Source organism: Peromyscus leucopus, chromosome 23 (assembly GCF_004664715.2).
Source record: "Peromyscus leucopus breed LL Stock chromosome 23, UCI_PerLeu_2.1, whole genome shotgun sequence".
In the NCBI taxonomy this organism is placed as follows: domain Eukaryota; kingdom Metazoa; phylum Chordata; class Mammalia; order Rodentia; family Cricetidae; genus Peromyscus; species Peromyscus leucopus.
In genome coordinates this window covers 43,128,090-43,146,926 of record NC_051082.1, presented here as the reverse complement: position 1 = coordinate 43,146,926, position 18,837 = coordinate 43,128,090, and the positions used below count along the sequence as shown (strand labels likewise).

Sequence of the window (18,837 nt, the reverse complement as noted above, 5' to 3'; positions counted from 1 at the left end):
CAGACCAAAGTGAGTTTGAATGCAAGCACTGACACTTACTAATAAAGCTTAAACACACTAAAACATAAAATAAATAATGAACTGACTAAGAAAAACTGAAGGATAAAGAAAAACACAAACTTTAACCTTATTTATGATTACCAAGCTTCCTTAGGGACTATGGGGTGACAAGAGTATAAGGAGACAGTAACAATCAATCTCTACCTTGAGACAGCAGAGCTGCTAAAATGAACTAGTGACTTCTGCTTTGTGATTCTGCTTGCCAATCCTCTGATGACCAAGGTCATCTGCTCTTCCCCCTTGAGAAGTGACCACAATGAATACCCACTTAAACAGCATGTTTGTGCCTCTTCAACAATGGTTATGAAGCAATGAGGGAAGTTTTTGATTATCTCTGAGTGCTGACAATTTCTCCTACAGAAAGAATGATACCACCACATTAAAAAAACAGCATGCCGGGCGGTGGTGGCACACGCCTTTAATCCCAGCACTCGGGAGGCAGAGGCAGGTGGATCTCTGTGAGTTCGAGGCCAGCCTGGACTACCAAGTGAGTTCCAGGAAAAGGCGCAAAGCTACACAGAGAAACCCTGTCTCGAAAAAAAAAAAAAAAAAAAAAACCAGCATGAAAATACATAGCATGCCATGTACATTGTTTCAAAATTTGGTGAATACATAAGAATTTCATAGTGTTTGTTCATTTGTGGTGCTGGAGATTGAACTCTGGGTCAGGTTAATCTACCACTGAGCAACATCTCCAGCCTGTCATAACAATTTTTTTTGTCTTTGCTTTAAAAGACAGGGTTCTTCTGTGTAGCGCTGGCTGTCCGGAACTTGATTTATAGATCAGGCGGTGCTCAAACTCAGAAAGTTCTGCCTGCCTGCTGTGATTAAAGGTGTGCAGCGACACAGCCTGGATGGGTTTTTTGAAAGATGCATGTGTTCCTATATTGGGAGTGGAACCTAGGCCTCCTGAGTGAAAAACAGGAATCCTAACAGCTAGACAATATGGGATCATAAAATAATTGTCAATGAATACTTACATTTTATTTTTTATATTTGAAATTATAATGTAATTGTAACATTTCTCTCTTCCAAACACTTCCATATACTCCTTCCTTCTCTTTTCATATTTATGCCTTGTTGTTTCAATAATTATTGTTGAATACATGTATACATATTTATATACATACATATTCCTGTGTATAACATGTTTGGTATGTAGAATCTTCATATTTTTAAAAAGGAATACCCACATGTCGATTTGTGAAGACAGAATAAAATGCTTTCACTAGCACATTCTTGATCATATCTGGTTCTGTGATGACTAGCACAGGGAGGGTTCCATCATATAGCCTGTATTGGGAAAACAGAGATGAGTACATTTTGATCCTGATGTTACCTCTGGTTCTATAATACTAGTTTTTGTGAACTGAAACTTGGTCTTCTGTAAGAACGGCAAGTGCTTATTCACTGCTACTCTGTTGCCTCTAAAGGAAAATTATTAACAACTGATTAGCAGTAATGTTTCAAGGAACTTTTCTTTGGAGCCATTAGAAATGCAGCACAGCATGGCCATGGCCATGGGTCAGTGGTCTTCGCATCTCAGCAGCCCTGTGATTAGTACTGTGGTTTCTGATGATGGATGAGAAGAGATGAAGCAGAAACTCTTCCCACTTGTTTGTTGCACATAACATAGTGATGTCACTTCTTCCCAAGTTCTAGAAAAATCCCCAATTGCCTCAATCATCACAGAAAATAATTAATGAAACAAGACTATAAGTCAACAACATGGTGTGACATAACCAACACATTTTGTTCAAAGTTAGTAGTATGTGTTGAAAGGAAATAACCATATACATTATTATTAATAGTCAATGTCTTACATAAAATATAACAAAAATTAAAAAGTAAAATTCAAAAAAGTGTGGAATTACAGAACTCTAAAACCAGTAGTCAGGAGGTAGATATGGAAGACAGTGACTTCTAGGACAATGTGGACTCATAGCAACTTCCAGGCCAATGTTGGATATATTGAGCCCTGGTCTCAAAAAATAAACTATGGGAGAAGGCCTGGGATGCCTCAAACCTATAGAAAGAAGTACAGGCAGGTAAGGATTATTGAGAATGAGAGAAATGGTCTTCTGGAGGGAATATTATGCAAACTAGTCACCCAATTCCACATGGTCAGCCCTGAAAACATACATACAAAAACTATGCAGACCACATAGGTCATAATTATGAATAGAATTGCACTTATATATACATAGAGTCACATAAAAACAATTGATGAAAACCAGAGGATGTATATGAAGAAGCAAAGGTAAAGGAGAAAGGATGCAATTGTATTATAACCTCAACCAAAAAAATGAAGTAATAAAAATGGAAAAAGCATAATTTATACACATATTAAATTTAACAAAAATAATAAGTATAAATATGCCTATTTCCCCTTAGGCTATCTTTGAAAAGTCCATATTTACTAGAAATATTTATGATAAAATTATTTTTGTTTTTATCTAAGTGTAAATCTATATGGACAGGAGACAATCTTCAGAATTTATGAACACAAATTACATGCATCTGAATTAATGGATAATTTACAAGTTTTAAAAGTCTCAAGGAAGTATAAATAGAGGCAGGAACCCTTCTAAGACATTGGGTTAAAGTAAGGCTAGGTGTCTCTGGAACATCAAAGGATGCAGACAAATTATACCTGCAATGTCCTCATCTTAATTCAGACTGTGGGCAACAACATACTTGTGGAACCCTTGGCAAGACAGGCTTTCAGACTCTTTAAAACAGAGTTAACTATTCTGGACTGAAAAAGTTCTCCAATGCAGTTTGGTGTTACATCATAACAAATCTACATATTGGACATTTGTAGAATACTCACCCCCACATATTTCCATACTTTTTATGGCATTCTATATCGTATTTCCATATGCCCTGGGAAAACAAAGAAAATGAAAAGTCATTATTTATCTACATTTATTGTCCACTAAACTGTAAACACATGACTCAAATCCCAGCATATCAGGCTCATTATTTAATTTTCCTACCCAACCATTAATAGAATTCCTTCCATGTTCTCTGAGAGAAAAAAGAAAATATAGGGGACACTTGACATGGGGAATTCATGATTTCTTTTACAGATATTGTACATTCCAAAAACGTTCCTTCTCTGAAAAAGTAGCAAATGTATTTATCTTTGGTAGTTCTCTGGTTTTGTTTTGACTCTGACATCCTAGAACACTTTCTTTTCCCATTCCCTGGGTGCCCAAGGGCACCAAGAATCAGGGAGATTGCCATAAATGTGCAAAATCTATTTGCTTCTCACTGCTTACCGCCCCTTTCACTCACTTGATGGCTTCTCCAGGATTCAGTATAGTCAGTAAATTGAAGACAACATTCATTTACATGTCATATTAGATTTATATAATTGCCTTTCATAATATTAAATGAAAAGTAGCAAGGAAGTAGAGGCAAATGATTTTGCCTTCTAGTGTCCCTGTTCAATATGAGAAGAGGAGAATATGGTGCCTCACATAAAGAAAACATAAAATTGAATGCTTAGTTTTAATTTTCCATTCTGAACTCTGGGGGAAAAAGTCCATGTAATCATTAAGTGGCAATTGTAATTTTGGGGGATAGAATTATAAATAACTCAGCCTGGACTCAAACTCTCTGTGTATCTAAGACTGGCCTTGAAATTTTGATCCTCCTGATTGCAGGGATTACTGGTGTGTGCCCCCATGTCCATTTTATATGGTGCTGGAATCAAGCCTAGGACGTTTTCCATTCTAAACAAACATTCCACAGAAGGGAATTCCAAATTCAGCCACTGTGAATGTCAATTATATGAAACTATGTCTTTAGACAGGTGACAGAGTCCAGTCTGTAGTGTTCTTTGCCTAGTATTTAAAGCCAGACTGAACAAAAGCATTTTCCAAGACCCTAAAGAAATTTCAAAGGGAACATTACTTCTTTGTCCTTGTCCAGGACCTGAATTGGAAAAGTCTAGTCTAGGGCTGGAGCCAGTGCCTCAGAAGGGTAAAGGTTGTAGTTTTGTGGTGATTTGACTTTTTCCTGGGCTGTGGTTCAATCCTGATGCATCTGTGACAGAGGTATAGTGTTTTCTTTTTGCCAGCATTTTATGGTTTAGCTGTGTGCTGACCATGGCCATTTCTCCTTTACAAATAGCATGTGAAAAGCTATGCTGCTTAGTAAAAATTCTGATATGATTCATCATATTATGCAAGATCTCCTGGTCACAGCAACATGCCTTCCTGCCTAGCCATTGGCCAATCAATGTTTTATTTATTGACCAATCAGAGTAATTTGACATACAGACCATCTCACAGCACTTCCCCTTTTCTTTTCTTTTCTTTTCTTTTCTTTTCTTTTTTTTTAAAGAGGAAGGTTTTAACTTTTACACATCTCCAAAGCCAGATTGGTATATTTGGGAATTTGGGCGTAGCTTCTCCTACTATTTCCTGCTGGAGGGGGGCGCTGTATCTTATTGGGAAACAAAGAAAATTTTTGGATTATCGAGTAGTCCATGAGGGTGTATCATCTGAGCCAGTTGCCTTGAAACAGTTCTGGATGTTGGATCATCTGAGCCTTGGTTTCATTGGAGACCTTTCAGAGCATCTTGGCTGGTCAAACCTGATGTATCTTAATGTGGAACAAATCCATAGCCTCTGGCTTTCTCTGAAAACAAAAGCAGAGCCTCCTTTCCAAAGCAAAATACCTTTACCTCCAAATTTTGAAGTCAAGGTACTTTTAAAAGATACATTTTGGCATAATTCAACAGCTTTTGCAATCAAATGTTTTTCTTCAGTTACAAATATCAAAGAGAAACTAATCCAGTTTCTCTGTGTGGTAATCATCTTTACATGGCTTATTTTATATATTACCTTGGGCCTATTGCTTTAAATTGCAGCATTCTAAGACTGAACTGGCACTGTGGCTGCTAGATCCGCCCACTTCAGTTTCCCAACATGGCAGTGGTACATTTCCGCCAGCTCTGGGAATCATGAACTCTCAGAAATACTGGGTCTATGCTTCTATCAAAGCAGTATGTAGCCCAGAAACATCTTTTTTTGTTTTGTACTAGCAAAGGCTAAATCCCACAGCAGCTTGTGGCTTACTGGTACTTTTACATGTTCTTTTACATCTTGCTTCCCCTGTGTCTGACTGGTGACTCTTGACACAGCCTTCCTCTTCCCAAAATTCTCTTCTCTCTTTGTCTTTCCTATACTTCCTGCCAAGGTATTGGTCAATCAGCATTTTATTTATCAACCAATCAGAGCAACATATTCACAGCATACACAATGATATTCAGAGCAATTCCAATTTTCTTTTTTTCCTAAAGGAAGGTTTTAACTTTAACATAGTAAAATTACATATAACAAAACAATTATCAAGCAAGAATTACAGTTACAATATCTAGTATATTTATAATATCTAGTCTATTTGTATTTGGCAAAATTAAAGAAGATATCCTTTCTATCCTATATTTGTGAGTGTAAGGTTTTATATCTAACTTATCTTTTATCACAACTAAGGAAATTATAACTATATAGTCTGCAACTACATCAAAGACCTCAGAAGAATATAATATTACCTAAGAAAATAAGAAGTGCATTGTAAGAAATTTCCAAAAATCTAGAATGACAGAGACAGCTGTCTGCCTGGGCAGACATCCAAAGGTTCCTCTGTAATGTTGAGGCATCCATCTTTAGCCCACAGGACTAGAGTCTCTCAATCACGTTTCTCTGTGACCTATAGAATGTCTGACAGTTTCCTCTGTGAAGCAGGAACCTAAAAGACTATTTTGTCTTGCAAAGTTCAGTGGTCACCTTCCTATGGGTCCTGTATGTCCAGTCAATACATTTTTCAAGCAGTTCAGGCAAGAACAGTTTCTTGCCCAAATGGCTATTTTTGACAAGAAGAAGATAAACTCCATATAGATTATCTTTGATGCCCATTCTCCTCTCTGGAGTAAATCTGTGCTGCCAGGAGCAGACATGTCTTACTATCCAGAAACTCTAAATTTTTAAAACATTTTAAATGCCATATTCTGTAGGTCTTTGAAGTGTGTGAAGATTACATACCTAATTTAATTATATCTATGTATACCTAGAAATCTTAACAGGACTATAAGTATGACTATCATAGAAAAATAATTATTAATCTGTATTTTAATTATCTATTGCAATCTAAATGAGTTACATAAATATAATACCTCAAACGAGAATAGAAATATATACAGTATAACAAAATTAAGTACAAACTTGTATCAATAAACTAAAGTCCATAGCAATGGAAAACATTCTTAAATAAACTGTAGCTCTTTAAAAGTAGGTTCATTAATCTAACCTTTCATCCTATCATATCTATACTATCCCCTTTTCTTCTTCAGAAAGTGATCACAGTTATAATCAACCTGCTTTAAATAAAAATATTGTTTTTTCTCTGTCTCACACCAGAGGACTCTTCTAATATGGAACAGAAGAATCTCTCCACCTTTTTTTTTTTTTTTAGCAATATGTTTGAGTTTAGAGAAGACGTGAGCCAATTCCATCTCCAAAGCCAGCTTGGCATATTTGGGAAATTGGGTGTAGATTCTCCTACTACTTCTTGCTGGAGGGGGGCACTGTACCTTATGGGAAAATAAAGAAAATTTTAGGATTATGGAGTAGTCCGTGAGAGTGTATTGTCTGAGCCAGTTGCCTTGAAACCATTCTGGATGTTAGATCATCTGGGCCACAGTGTCATCAGAGAACTTCAGGGGGTCTTGGCTGGTCAAACCTGATGTATCTTAATCTGGAACAAATCCATAGCTTCTTGCTTTCTGTGGAAACGAAAGCAGAGCCTCCCTTTCAAAGCAACATATCCTTACATCCAAATTTTGAAGTCAAGTTACCTTTAAAATATATAGGTTTAACTGAGCAGCCTTTACAATCAAATGTCTTTCTGCAGTTAAAAATTCCAAAGACAACACAATCCATATTCTCTGTGTGATATTCATCTTTATGTGGCTTATTTTTTATAATACTTTTACTTTTTCTAAAAGACTTTAGTTTTAAAAACTATCTATGTTTTACCTGGGGGGTGGTGGCATATGCCTTTAATCCCAGCACTGGGGAGGCAGAGGCAGGCAGATCTCAGTGAGTTCGAGGCCAGCCTGCACTACAGAGTGAGTTCCAGGAAAGGTGCAAAGCTACATGGATAAACCCTGTCTTGAAAAACCAAAAAAAAAAAAAAAACCAACAACCCTGTCTATTTTTTTATATAACTGCATGTATTACTTTTTTTTCTCTTCCAAGCCTATGTACATTTTTACAGACATCATAAACCATTCCATCTGAATCTGTCTTACTGTGAACCACTTGCTTTAAATTGCTGTATTACTAAGACTGACATGGCAGCTGTGGCTGTTGGCTCCACCCACCTCAGCTTTCCAACATGGCAGTGGGACATTTACCACCAGCTCTGGGTCTGGAAAACCATGTGTACTATTAACTCTCAGAAGCAGTGGGTCTATGTTTGTATCAAAGCAGCATGTAGCCCAGAAAACTCTTTTATTTTTTGTCTGTAATAGCAAAGGCCCAATCTACCATACAGTGGAAAAGGGGAAGTGCTGAGAATATTGCCCTCTATGCTCTGAATGTGTTGCTCTGATTGGTTAATAAATGAAGTGCTGATTGCCCAGTATCCTGGCAGGAAGTAAAGGAGAAAGAGAGAGGAGAATTCTGGGAACAGGAAGCCTACCTCAGGAGTGGCCAACCAGACACAGAGGAAGAGTTATATAAAAATACCTACCAGTAAGCCACAAGCCATGTAGCAATTTATAGATTAATAGAAATGGGGTAATTTAAGATATAAGAACTAGATAACAAGAAGCATGCCATGGCCATATAGTTTATATAAATTTCTGTATGTTTACTTGGGTCTGAGCAGCTGCAAGCCCAAGCAGGACTGGAGAAAACTCCAGCTACAGAAACATGTATGTCGAAGTTTAAAGACAGAATATCACCAATGAGGGCCCCATAACTTTCTATTTTGGGTTTGTGCTGTCGAATTTTATACATGATTATTTATAGTGAATGCTTGAGTGTGATTCATTTGTAATTCAGCACTCTTGTGGATCTAGCCAATATACTCAAATCTAACTGGGCGATATAAGATAAAAATAAAATGTCAAAAAATAGAGGTAAAAGGACCTGAGGACCAAGAGGTAGCTTAATTTCTTGAATTACTTTCACTTTAGGATACCTCAGAGGATAAGAAGGAACTTCTTTTTTTTTGTGCAGTTATAAAATCACCCAAATTGGCTCTTACTTGTCTAACTGAGTCAAAAGCCCATCTTCTTCAGGATCCTCCTCATTTTGCTTTTAGCCTTCCTTTCTCTAATTTTTAGAAACTCACGAAGAAAGATCAATTGAAGATGCTACTATATGGTATGGCTAATAGGCCCAACTTGTGTTAACAATTTATTGTTCAAACCTTACTCCCAGTTAGAAAAAAGGTACTCTTCTCTTATGATTATTTATTACCTAGTTGATTTATTACCTAGGTGATTTCAGCAACTATTGAAAATGTAATTGCTCATTTATTTATCACAGTCCAGCATCACTTACAGCAGACTCAGCTGGAAATCTCCTGAGAAAAACCACAGGTTACAGGTCCCTTTTCTTATTTAGGTCATATTATAAAAGAACATACCATTTTCCCACAATGATCCAGATGTAACTGCTAACATTTATTGATTTTAAAAAGATGCTGGGAGATATTAATTGGCTGAGACCTTCCCTGAAACATACTACAAATAATTTGTCTCTCTATTTCTCCATAATTAGAGGAGATAATGATCCCTCTTCTAGACAGCTTATTCCTGAGAGTCAAACACCTTACAATTAACACATCTAATCATCACTCATGCACAGTTGACCAGTATTGGCACAAAGCTTCTTTTAGCTCCTATACTGTTAGATATTCCTACATATCATCTGGAACACTCTTGCAACCTAGGGGACCTATAGATTGGATTTTTCTGCCCACTGATGATGGCTGAATCTTGACTTCTTATTATAAAATCCTTGCTCAGATTATACAGAAAATAGGTGTCCTCAAGCCCATCAATTTATTGCATGATAAATTGACAAGATATTTCTCTCCTTCACAAAATGATTCACTTTGTGCCTTCACCGACTCTTGAGAGGTAGCTCTATTTGACCTTATGGATGGGCCAGCTTTGTACTTCATATCCTGAAGATCCTTTAATTCAAATTTTCCAACACTACTCTCTAGTTATCCCAACACTTTGTATTATGTACACAATCCCAGAAATATGTGTTCCTTGGTGAGAGGCCATCTGGGATTCTCAATGTTATACTTCAAGAAGTAACTCTTCATACATTAAATGTTTCAACTATGTCTTCCCAGAATGTAGATTTCTTTTTTTCATTGCCTCAACCTCTAACACTTACTCTGACAGTTTATATGCCATATATGATTCTCAAATACTTCCTGGTGCTCTTATTGAACAGACTGAGGATGAAGAAATGTTTCACTTGTTTCAGCATGCCAAACAACTGTCAGAACCAGGAGGTTCCTTAATTTCTCCAATACTTTCAAGCACACTACAGTCTTCCTAGACATTTGGAAAAAGGGAATCAAGCTGTAGATCCAGGTTTGCCTTATTTTATTCAGATGGTTGCTGAGACTGCTTGGTTTAAGCTAGCTATTGTCTCATGCAATTCACCATCAGCACTGTGCTATGCCTCAGCCCCATTTACAGTTATCTAGAGATCAATATGACAAATTGTAACCTTTCTGCTTGTGTAACCTGTCTGCCTTCTCCTTGTTATGGTGTAAATCTCCAGTGCTTACTACCTTATTGGGTGTTACAGGCATTTCAATTTTTTTGGCAGCCTCAAATACATTCATGTTAGTATGACATTTATTCTGGGTTCTTCCTCATTTCTATCCTATTAACTGAAAAAGCTGATAAGCATTGGATTACTCATTGCTGGTAATCTTTTTTTTATAGCTCACCCTTCCAAAGTGTTAAAAAAAATTATTGCTCCAGCATACACTTCTGATGCCAATAAGGATTTTTTTTTCAAGACAGGGTATCTCTGGGTACTTTGCTCCATTCCTGGATCTCGCTCTGTAGATGAAGCTGTGCTCAAACTCACAAAGATCCACCTGGCTCTGCCTTCCAAGTGCTGGGATTAAAGGTTGTCAGCCACCACCGCCTGGCTCCTTTAAGGAATTTTGTGCTACATTATGTATTATACATAAAACTGGCCTTTCTTGTATTCCTCAAAGATGAGAAATTGTACATGGTTCTATTAAAGTTTTGATTGAAAAAAAAGTGGGAGTACATATACCTTCTTACTTCTACAAATCTTCTAAATTGTACTTTTTAATTATTTTTGAGAACAGAACAAAAAGGATTAACTGGGGCAGGGCATTTATGAGCAGACATGCTTAAGAAGGAGACCTTTTGTACAAAGTTCCTGCTATATGGGAATGATGTGATCCTGACCTTGTGCTCAGGTAGAGGAGAGGATGCTTGTATTTTTCCACTCGAAACTGATAGATCATATTTGGTCCCAAAGTATCTTATCCTGCATTCCCATGGTATGAGGACATCTACTGTAGTACAGGGGACAGAAGATAAGGATGCAGAGGATGATGACTTTGAAGGCAGCATGCAGTCCAGTTCACCCCTTGCAGTCCACCTGGTATTACAGGGCCCACTCACAACTTGGGGACAGATTATACATCTCACTGTAGAGTGAATATGAGTGGTCAAGGAGACATGGAAGCCTGTTATTCACATTAAATTTATTTTAGCAATTTTGGCATTACTCCCTGCCAAACATGTAGAAAGTGCAGAAGTCTTCTGGGCCTGTATGGCTTACACTCCCTTTGGCCCATCCAGTCACATGGGAAGACTTGCCTACTAGAGAATTTACTAATGGTGTGCTAGTTATTTTACAATGCTGATGTTTCACCTGTGGTGCCTGGCACTACTCACTTTAACTATATTGTTATATCATAAATTATTCCTATTTGTTTGTCATTGATGGGACAGTATGACCATGTTCTTCTCATGTGAGTGAGTGGAAAAGCCTATAGTCAAGGGTCCACGTGGGATCAAAAATCAAGCATCATCAAATTATTCCTCATTCTGATCACCCATAAGTTACCCCATTTGATGGACATTTCCAAGAATGCAGTGATTTTCCTGTGCCCTGATTCAGAGTGGAATTCCAATTGAGTGGCTTGTTCCATGATTCTAAAGAACCTCTCGCATCTGAATGGATGATCTGAGGAGCTGGTTGACTTGTCTTAGTGGTGCTCACCTGGTCTGGATGAAGATAACTTCCTAGAATCCTCTATTTGGCCACTGTTTATTTACACTATCTTCAGATGAACAAGACATTAGGCTGTGAGCCACTGTCCTTGATAATGGGATGACCTACAGAATTTTTTAGAGAAAATGACTAACCATGGTATGCATATCATTTTATATTTGACCTCACTGCTTGTCTTAACCCTCCATACACATAACTGACTGAGAGTCCCTCTGTTAAAGAAAGGCGGATCACTTCAAAATTGCATGTGATACTTCCATCCTCACTGTGTAGATGCCTTTGCTCATGGGAGCCTTCTTTTACTTTAACTGTTTTTTTTTTTTTTTTTTTTTTTTTTTTTTTTTGCTGTGGCTTGTAATGATATTTTAAGTATGGTGACGTTGCACAATGTGTTCTTGTTGAACTACATCAGGCTTGTGCTAAAAAACTATTTCTAGATTTTAGTTTAGCTATAGTTAATTGCAGTACTTACAGCTATCAAATCAGAAGCTGCGTCCACATTGGCCCTTGCCCAACTACTATAAATTGCCCATTTTGTTAATCAGATTCCTTATAATACTTCTGGAGCTTTGGTGAATATGCATAAAAATGAACACAACAACTAGAAGCTAAATTAAATTCTTTAAAAGTTTGGATATTGAGCCTAAGAGATACAGTACAAACAATGCAATGTTAATCACTTTTACAGTATAATGCTGGCTTTAGATACATCCATAATGTTCCTTTAAATTATGATGAACATGAATGGAAATGGAAGAGAATTAAAAATATTTGCAGGGAATATGGCCACATTAGAATGTTATTTTAAATTTCCTAACCATCAAGCAAATAGTTACTGACAGGTGCCATGCTCATCACACATTCAATTCCCTTTGGAGCCAGCCAAAGATTTATTACACAAACTGCCAGATGTAATTTCCTTAATATTGGCAAACATTTTTTCACTATTATCCTCAGATTATTTAGTGTTAGTAATTCGTCTAACAACATTAAGAAGCATTTGCTTGTTTAAAGGTTATCTGGGGCTTTTACACATTTCAACACAAATAACTCATCTGGCCATGAAAGGTAAAAAGTGGAGAGGAGGTACTCTTTGTTGCAGACTAATCCAAAGTTCTCTCAGACACCTTTGCAAAGGACAAAAGGTATGACAGTTCTGTGGCATTCCAGGAACAGATTTGCAAAGCTCCTCTCTGGGTCTGGAGCCAGAACCTCTAGGAAATTTTGGTTGCAGTTTCTGGCAACCCTACTCTTTTCCCTGGATTGTTGTTATTACTTATGAGGCAGCAGTGTTTGAGGCCTCCTGGATTCTCTTTGCCAAAATTTTCTGACTTAACTCTCAGCTCACCTTGGCCAATTCCCCCTGTAAGAAGCTATGCTGATTAATAAACTTCCTTGGCATAAGTCATGAACTTATGTAAGACATCTATGTCCCATGTGTCAGTCTATTTTATTTCTCTCCCTTGGTCCTCCTTCTCAAAATCCCACCATTTGGTAATTTTATTCCTATAAGTTTGGGTCAGCAAAGTACACCCTCAGCCATGGAATTGGGAACCAGTCACCTACAAATAAGATATTATGGTATGCACAACACTGAGGGAGGAGATTAAGTAGTCTGTGGTCATTGTCTCAACAGTAAGTTTGAGACCAGTCTTTTCTACAGGAGACACTACTTGAAACAAACACAAAACCCACGATGTTTATTTCAAAGAATACCTAAAAAAGAGTTAATTCAAAAATGATAAAGAAGTTATTGTTTGTTCAAATGGGGGCAGAAAGCATGGAAATCTTAGAAACTTAAGCAACAGAGTCCTTGATTTTGAAAAATTATGATCTAGTAAGTAAATGTTGAGCATCCTGAAAAGCAAATCTGCCAAGAGTGCAGTCATCATGTAGGCAATGCCCCTGGGCATGAGCTTAGGAAGGACAGGCCAAGAGTCCATCCTTTAGATAGCATCCAGAAACATCTGTGTAAATTCACAGTCCCTAGGTACATGTATATGTATATATGCATGCATTTGTACATGTCATAAATTACAATATATATATATATATATATATATATATATAATCAGATTTGTCAATTCAAGATTTTACTAGTGATTGCTTCTGTTCATTAAACAAATCTCACAATCTGGTTAAATATCTGAGGTTCATGGGCAACATCATCTCATCTCCCATATTCTTGCTGTTTAGAGTCGTGCATATAATTCTACCTTGAATTGAAAAGGAATAAAGGTAAATCTTTCTTGTAGGTGGTAAAAGCTCAGCTAGAACCTTGGAAGTAATAAGGAGATTAAACAGTTCAATTGAGGATTCAAGTATGTGCATATATCCCAAAAATACTATGCTTCTCCTGATAGGCATGTTCCACAGATACTCAGCAAGGAGTATAAATGTCATTACTGAACTCAGATGTGAATAAATCACAAAGGTTGATGAGGTGCTACTCAGTCGCCTTACATGTATTTCTTTAAATACTATTAAGAATAACTGTACTTTTCTTGAATCTGTACTAAAAAAGAAACAAAATGTTTGATGCTCCCAAAGTCTGTTACACATCAGCATTTTAGCCTCAGGTCCAAGTGTGGCAACAGTTACAGTCCTCACCTGACCTGATACAAACCTGAAGTCATTCCTGATCTGCCACAAACCTGAGGTCACAAACACATGTTAGTAGAATCCAGGGTAACCTGGCATTGATCTGGGTATGACAAAAACAGTTCTGCAAACTGAAAGCCTTACAATTAGTCCCAATGCCCATTTGGATGGATGAACTGACATGGGGTTTAATGATATTTGTATAAGTAACACAGTTACAAGAAGCAAAGTAGGGAACCCAAAACCACTCACCCTCCTATAGTTAAGCATCGTCCCAACAAAAGGCAGAGGTTTGGGACCAGGAATCCCTAGCTTCTTAAAAAGTCCATGAGAAGAGGTTCCATACCTAAAACATGGAGGAGAAAATCAGCTCTTGAGTTTGTTAATCATACACATAAATATTCATATTCATATACATACATCATACATATATTCCCACATCATATAAAATATACATATATACCTATACACACTAACTTATATATATATATATATTATTGATGCAATATTTTGTATGAGTAGATACACACACATCTATCATCTATCTATCTATCTATCTATCTATCTATCTATCTATCATCTATCTATATACTTGGATGCAAATATTGAAAACTACCAGAATTTATCCAGTGAGGGGAGAGGTGGGCAGAATATAACATAAAAATTCAGGGAAATAATCCCCTTCATATACCATCTTACTGTAAACTTTTTGGTTATTACTTGATGGTCACAGTCTCAGAGTTAATATGTAATAAAACTTAATAAACTTGAGGTTGAATGCTGCTGAAGAACTCTCCAGACTTAGAAGTAAACACACATCATCAATGTGAGTAACCTGCAATTCAAGGTGTACATGAATCTGCCTCAACATTAAGTAAGCAGTGAACAGTGAGGTTACTCAGAGCGGGAGGATAGTCCACCAGCAGAGCCCCATGACAAGACTCTCTGACCTTTCCTGTCCCTCAGACTGAAAACTGTGCAGAGATTCCCACGTGCAGTTTTTGGACTGGGGAGATGGCTCAGCAGGTAATAGCATTTTCTGCTCTTTCAGACTACCCATGTTGGTTTCCTAGCCCCCAAATGACAGCTAATAACAGTTTATAATTCCACTACCTGAGAATCCAATGCCTTGTTTTAACTTACATGGGAATCAGGCATACATGTGATACACAATCATACATTCATGCAAAATATTCATAGGGACAATATAAAAATATATTTTAGGATACCAAATTTGGGAGTTCAGGTGTGGGGTTTTAATGCTGCAGTTGCCTTTGCGTCCTTCATGCTCTTGCAAGTAACCTTTCAAACACATTCTTGTGGTAATTTCATAAACTCATATCTCTCTGAGGTGGACTTTGGAGGAATGGCTACATTAATCTGTCAATTGTTCCCTACTGAGGTCAAAGGATATTTGTTCCCATTTTTCCCAGAAAACTCAAATAGCTCAATGTGTTATCCATGAACTCATGAGGCAATGAACTCCATAAAGCATCATTTCTCTGTCCTGTTTCTTCCTAGACCCTAGACGGCACAAAGGCAGGTTTCTGTACTTAGGTGATCAGCCACAGGCTCTTAGTTTACTGTCAGTAACCCAACAATGTTGGTGACAATTCTCTCTGTACAGACAGGCCTGAGTCTAAGTAATCATTATTATCTCAGGTGTAGTTTCCCTAATTGTGGGTTCAATATTCTGTACAACTTCCTATACAATGTGACAAACTAATGACAGAAAATAAAATAAGAGAAACAGCGAACTGTAATCATTTTAAGACTGCTCCAGATTGTCTCCCAGTGTTGGATATTTAACAGTAGTTGAAAACATTTGTCTGAAAAGCACAGTGAGTTAAATGGTTTAGGTTACATTAGAAATGTGTTTGGCTATGGGTGTATGAATTTCCATTGCATTATCTCTTTTGGTTTTCTGACAGTGAAAAATGGCCCGAGAATCATTCTAACTCTAATGCCACAAAGGAGAGGCATTCTACCATTTACTCACAGGTAGAGGAGCATCAGGAAGGCAGCCAGAAGTGTCCATGCTTCCATGGAAAAGTTTGGAATCAGGTCCATTGCTCTTTTCCTTCAAGAAATCTCTCTCTGACTTTTCCCAGTAGGTGAGGATATGAGTTCACCTTATGAGTCCAGGTGTGAATTCATGAAGCCAATCTTCAGTATTTATGTGCTGGGAAAGGGGGTGGAGCAGTCACTACCACCAGTAGAAAGGTCACCTGTGTATCTTCCATGGATACAGAGAATAGGAGTGACTTCTTCAGTTGATGGTTCATAATAGTTCATGTTAAGCTACATTTGGACTTCTTACTAGTTCTAGGAAATTGATAAATAACCAATCCAACGTTCTTGGTAGGACCAGAGGTCATAGATATTTGTCAGAAATGCAATAGAGTGATTAACATTAAATTTCCTTTATGTTTATGTGGCTATCTCTATTACAAAACACATTAAATATTTGCACATAATTCATTTATAAATATTTACACATGCATACTTGTCTCTGTGGAACCCTGTCTATACCCTAGAAGATGAAACATTACATTTAATAACAAAATTGGCAAAAAATAAGTAAATCATGTCATCCCCAAATAAACTGAAGTTTCCCATGCATTTCTTTCAGTGTCATTTTTGCAGCATTCATGGTTTCTGAATATATTCCCCTTATACACTGTTATTATTAATGGGCATTGCTCACTATTATTTTCCTACTCCTAATGTCAGTTAAATGCATTAAATATACACCCATAGACACCAAAGTGTGTTAGTGTCATAAGGCCAAGCTTGAAATCTTACCCTGTGCCTTCCTTCTCTCTGTGGTATGTGATGGTATGTTGGTCGTCTGTACCTGTGAATCTGTGTGTACCTATTGCTTATGTATGTGTCCCTAACAAAGGACTTAGCTCTGTATTTATTGGTAAGCACATAAAGAATAGCATGGGTGATGGATGGGGGTTTCTTTACAGAAATCTTTAGCATAGTTTTATAGAGCGGGGGAAATAATTACTGACCTCAACAAACACTGAAACACTGAGAATACTCAAAAAATACTGCAAGAATACCAAATTACATCTGTGTGTTACTTGCAACATTAATGGTCGATATTTATTTATAGAGTTTTTTCTAACCTGTGGGCTGCTTTCAGCAAATGATTACCACAACACACCCATGCATTTACTCTGAGTTGGGGGCATGGAAGGATATATAATTTAAGGGTAAAATTGTGCATTAGTTTGTAAAGGCTCATTACATGGGAAATCAAAGGTAAATGAAGTTGGTTGTGCCATTGTTGTATTAAAAGCAGGTTAAACAATTAGTGAATATATAGTAGAGTATCAGCATAAATCTTAAGTGATGTCAAGGTACATTATTAAATTAGCTGTCAGGTCCAGAAAAAGTTCAATCTCTCTGAAGGCAAGAGACAATAAGAATATAAATTATATAATATTGTATAAATACATAGACCATATCAGTTTGGACATCCCAATTGGTTGGTTAAGATGAGTTGAAAAGACCGTTTAGTTCACAATTAACTTTCTAATGGTCCAATAAAGGTTATGCTCTATGTGGATGACATAACAGATGGGTTCACTGACCCTGCATGCACACTCAGACAATACCTGCCATAGAAATGATGTGACATATATCACTGTGTAGATGTAACCAATCGTCTTATTAAATAAGAAACACAGAACCAATGCAAAGAAGAAAGCCAAGAGGTCAGAGCTAAGAGCTAAAACCTTACCCTTCCTCCTGCGGTGGTCCTACCTCTCTGAACCAGAACTACTTCCTGTGTGTTTGTCTTTTTATACTGTTTCTGTTCTGTCTTCTCATTGGTTGTAAACCGAACCACATGACGGCGTCATCACAGCCGGTCTGTATAGACCTCCAGGTTTTCTATGATTGGTGTTGAGATTAAAGGCATGTGTATCCAATACTGGCTGTATCCCTGCACACACAGAGACTTACCTAGCTCTGTCTACCATGTGCTGGGATTATAAATGTATGCCACCACTGCCCTGCTTTCCTATGACTTCCTAATAGCTCTGACCCCCAGGCAACTTTATTTATTAACATACAAATAACATTTGAATACAAATAAAATATTACCATATTTCGCCTTTTCTATTTTAATAAAAAAGGAAAAAGCTTATAACTAACCTAAGAAAAATTATAAACAAAAGTACAATAACTGTATACAACATATACAAGTAATAAATACCTAAACAATGCTTAGTTCAATTCTCTGAATGAGAAAATAATTCCATTATCTATCCTATTGTATCTAATTCACTTTCTATTCTAATTAATCTTCAACTATAACTAACTAATCTTCAACTCCCTCAGAGACCCAAGAAGGAAATAATATTAGCTAACAAAAATAAAAACAGGAAGAACATGCAAGCAACTTCCAAAAACTTGTGAGTTGACAGAAACAGCCAGCTGCTTGGACAGTCATCTGAGGTTTCTCCACAGTGTTGGGGCATCATCTACAGGGCCTATAGGCTTAGAGAATCTGAGACTCATTTGTGAAGTAGGATGTATACAAGGTCAATAGTTCAACCTCACATTGGGTGAGAGCAGTCTATATACCAGAAACACCTGAATAACACTAGTGTCATATTATGTTTCAGGATTTTAAATTCTGGAAATTTTTGATTTTTTTTTTAAATTCAGCTGTCCATTCTTCTTGGCTATGTGTGTATGTGGCTTCATCTCAGCAACCAGATCTTCACATCCCTCTATTAAATACCATTCTACTATTGAGAGGCATGAGCTTAATTACTCTTCAAGGATAACTGTTTCAGCTGCTGTCCCATTGCACATCATTAGC

At 37.0% G+C, this 18,837-nt stretch overlaps 1 protein-coding gene across 6 annotated transcripts in view; it reads right to left on the bottom strand.

Annotated features, from left to right (window-relative positions):
- Window positions 1–18,837, bottom strand: part of LOC114684379 (cytochrome P450 3A13-like) — a 99,651-nt gene that overhangs the window by 35,007 nt on the left and 45,807 nt on the right. For 2 of the 6 annotated variants that reach the window (XM_037198474.1, XM_037198473.1), the window contains 4 exons: window positions 15,994–16,230; window positions 14,247–14,340; window positions 2,894–2,946; window positions 1,254–1,353 (listed from right to left, as the gene is read on the bottom strand). In XM_037198474.1, the coding sequence (XP_037054369.1) occupies window positions 1,254–1,353; window positions 2,894–2,946; window positions 14,247–14,340; window positions 15,994–16,064 (318 nt within the window). In that variant the 5' untranslated portion in view covers window positions 16,065–16,230. Of the gene's footprint in view, window positions 1–1,253; window positions 1,354–2,893; window positions 2,947–10,558; window positions 10,858–14,246; window positions 14,341–15,993; window positions 17,688–17,748; window positions 17,764–18,837 lie in introns of those variants that run through there. The other 4 variants (XM_037198475.1, XM_028858945.2, XM_037198476.1 and 1 more) reach the window with 4 other exon arrangements.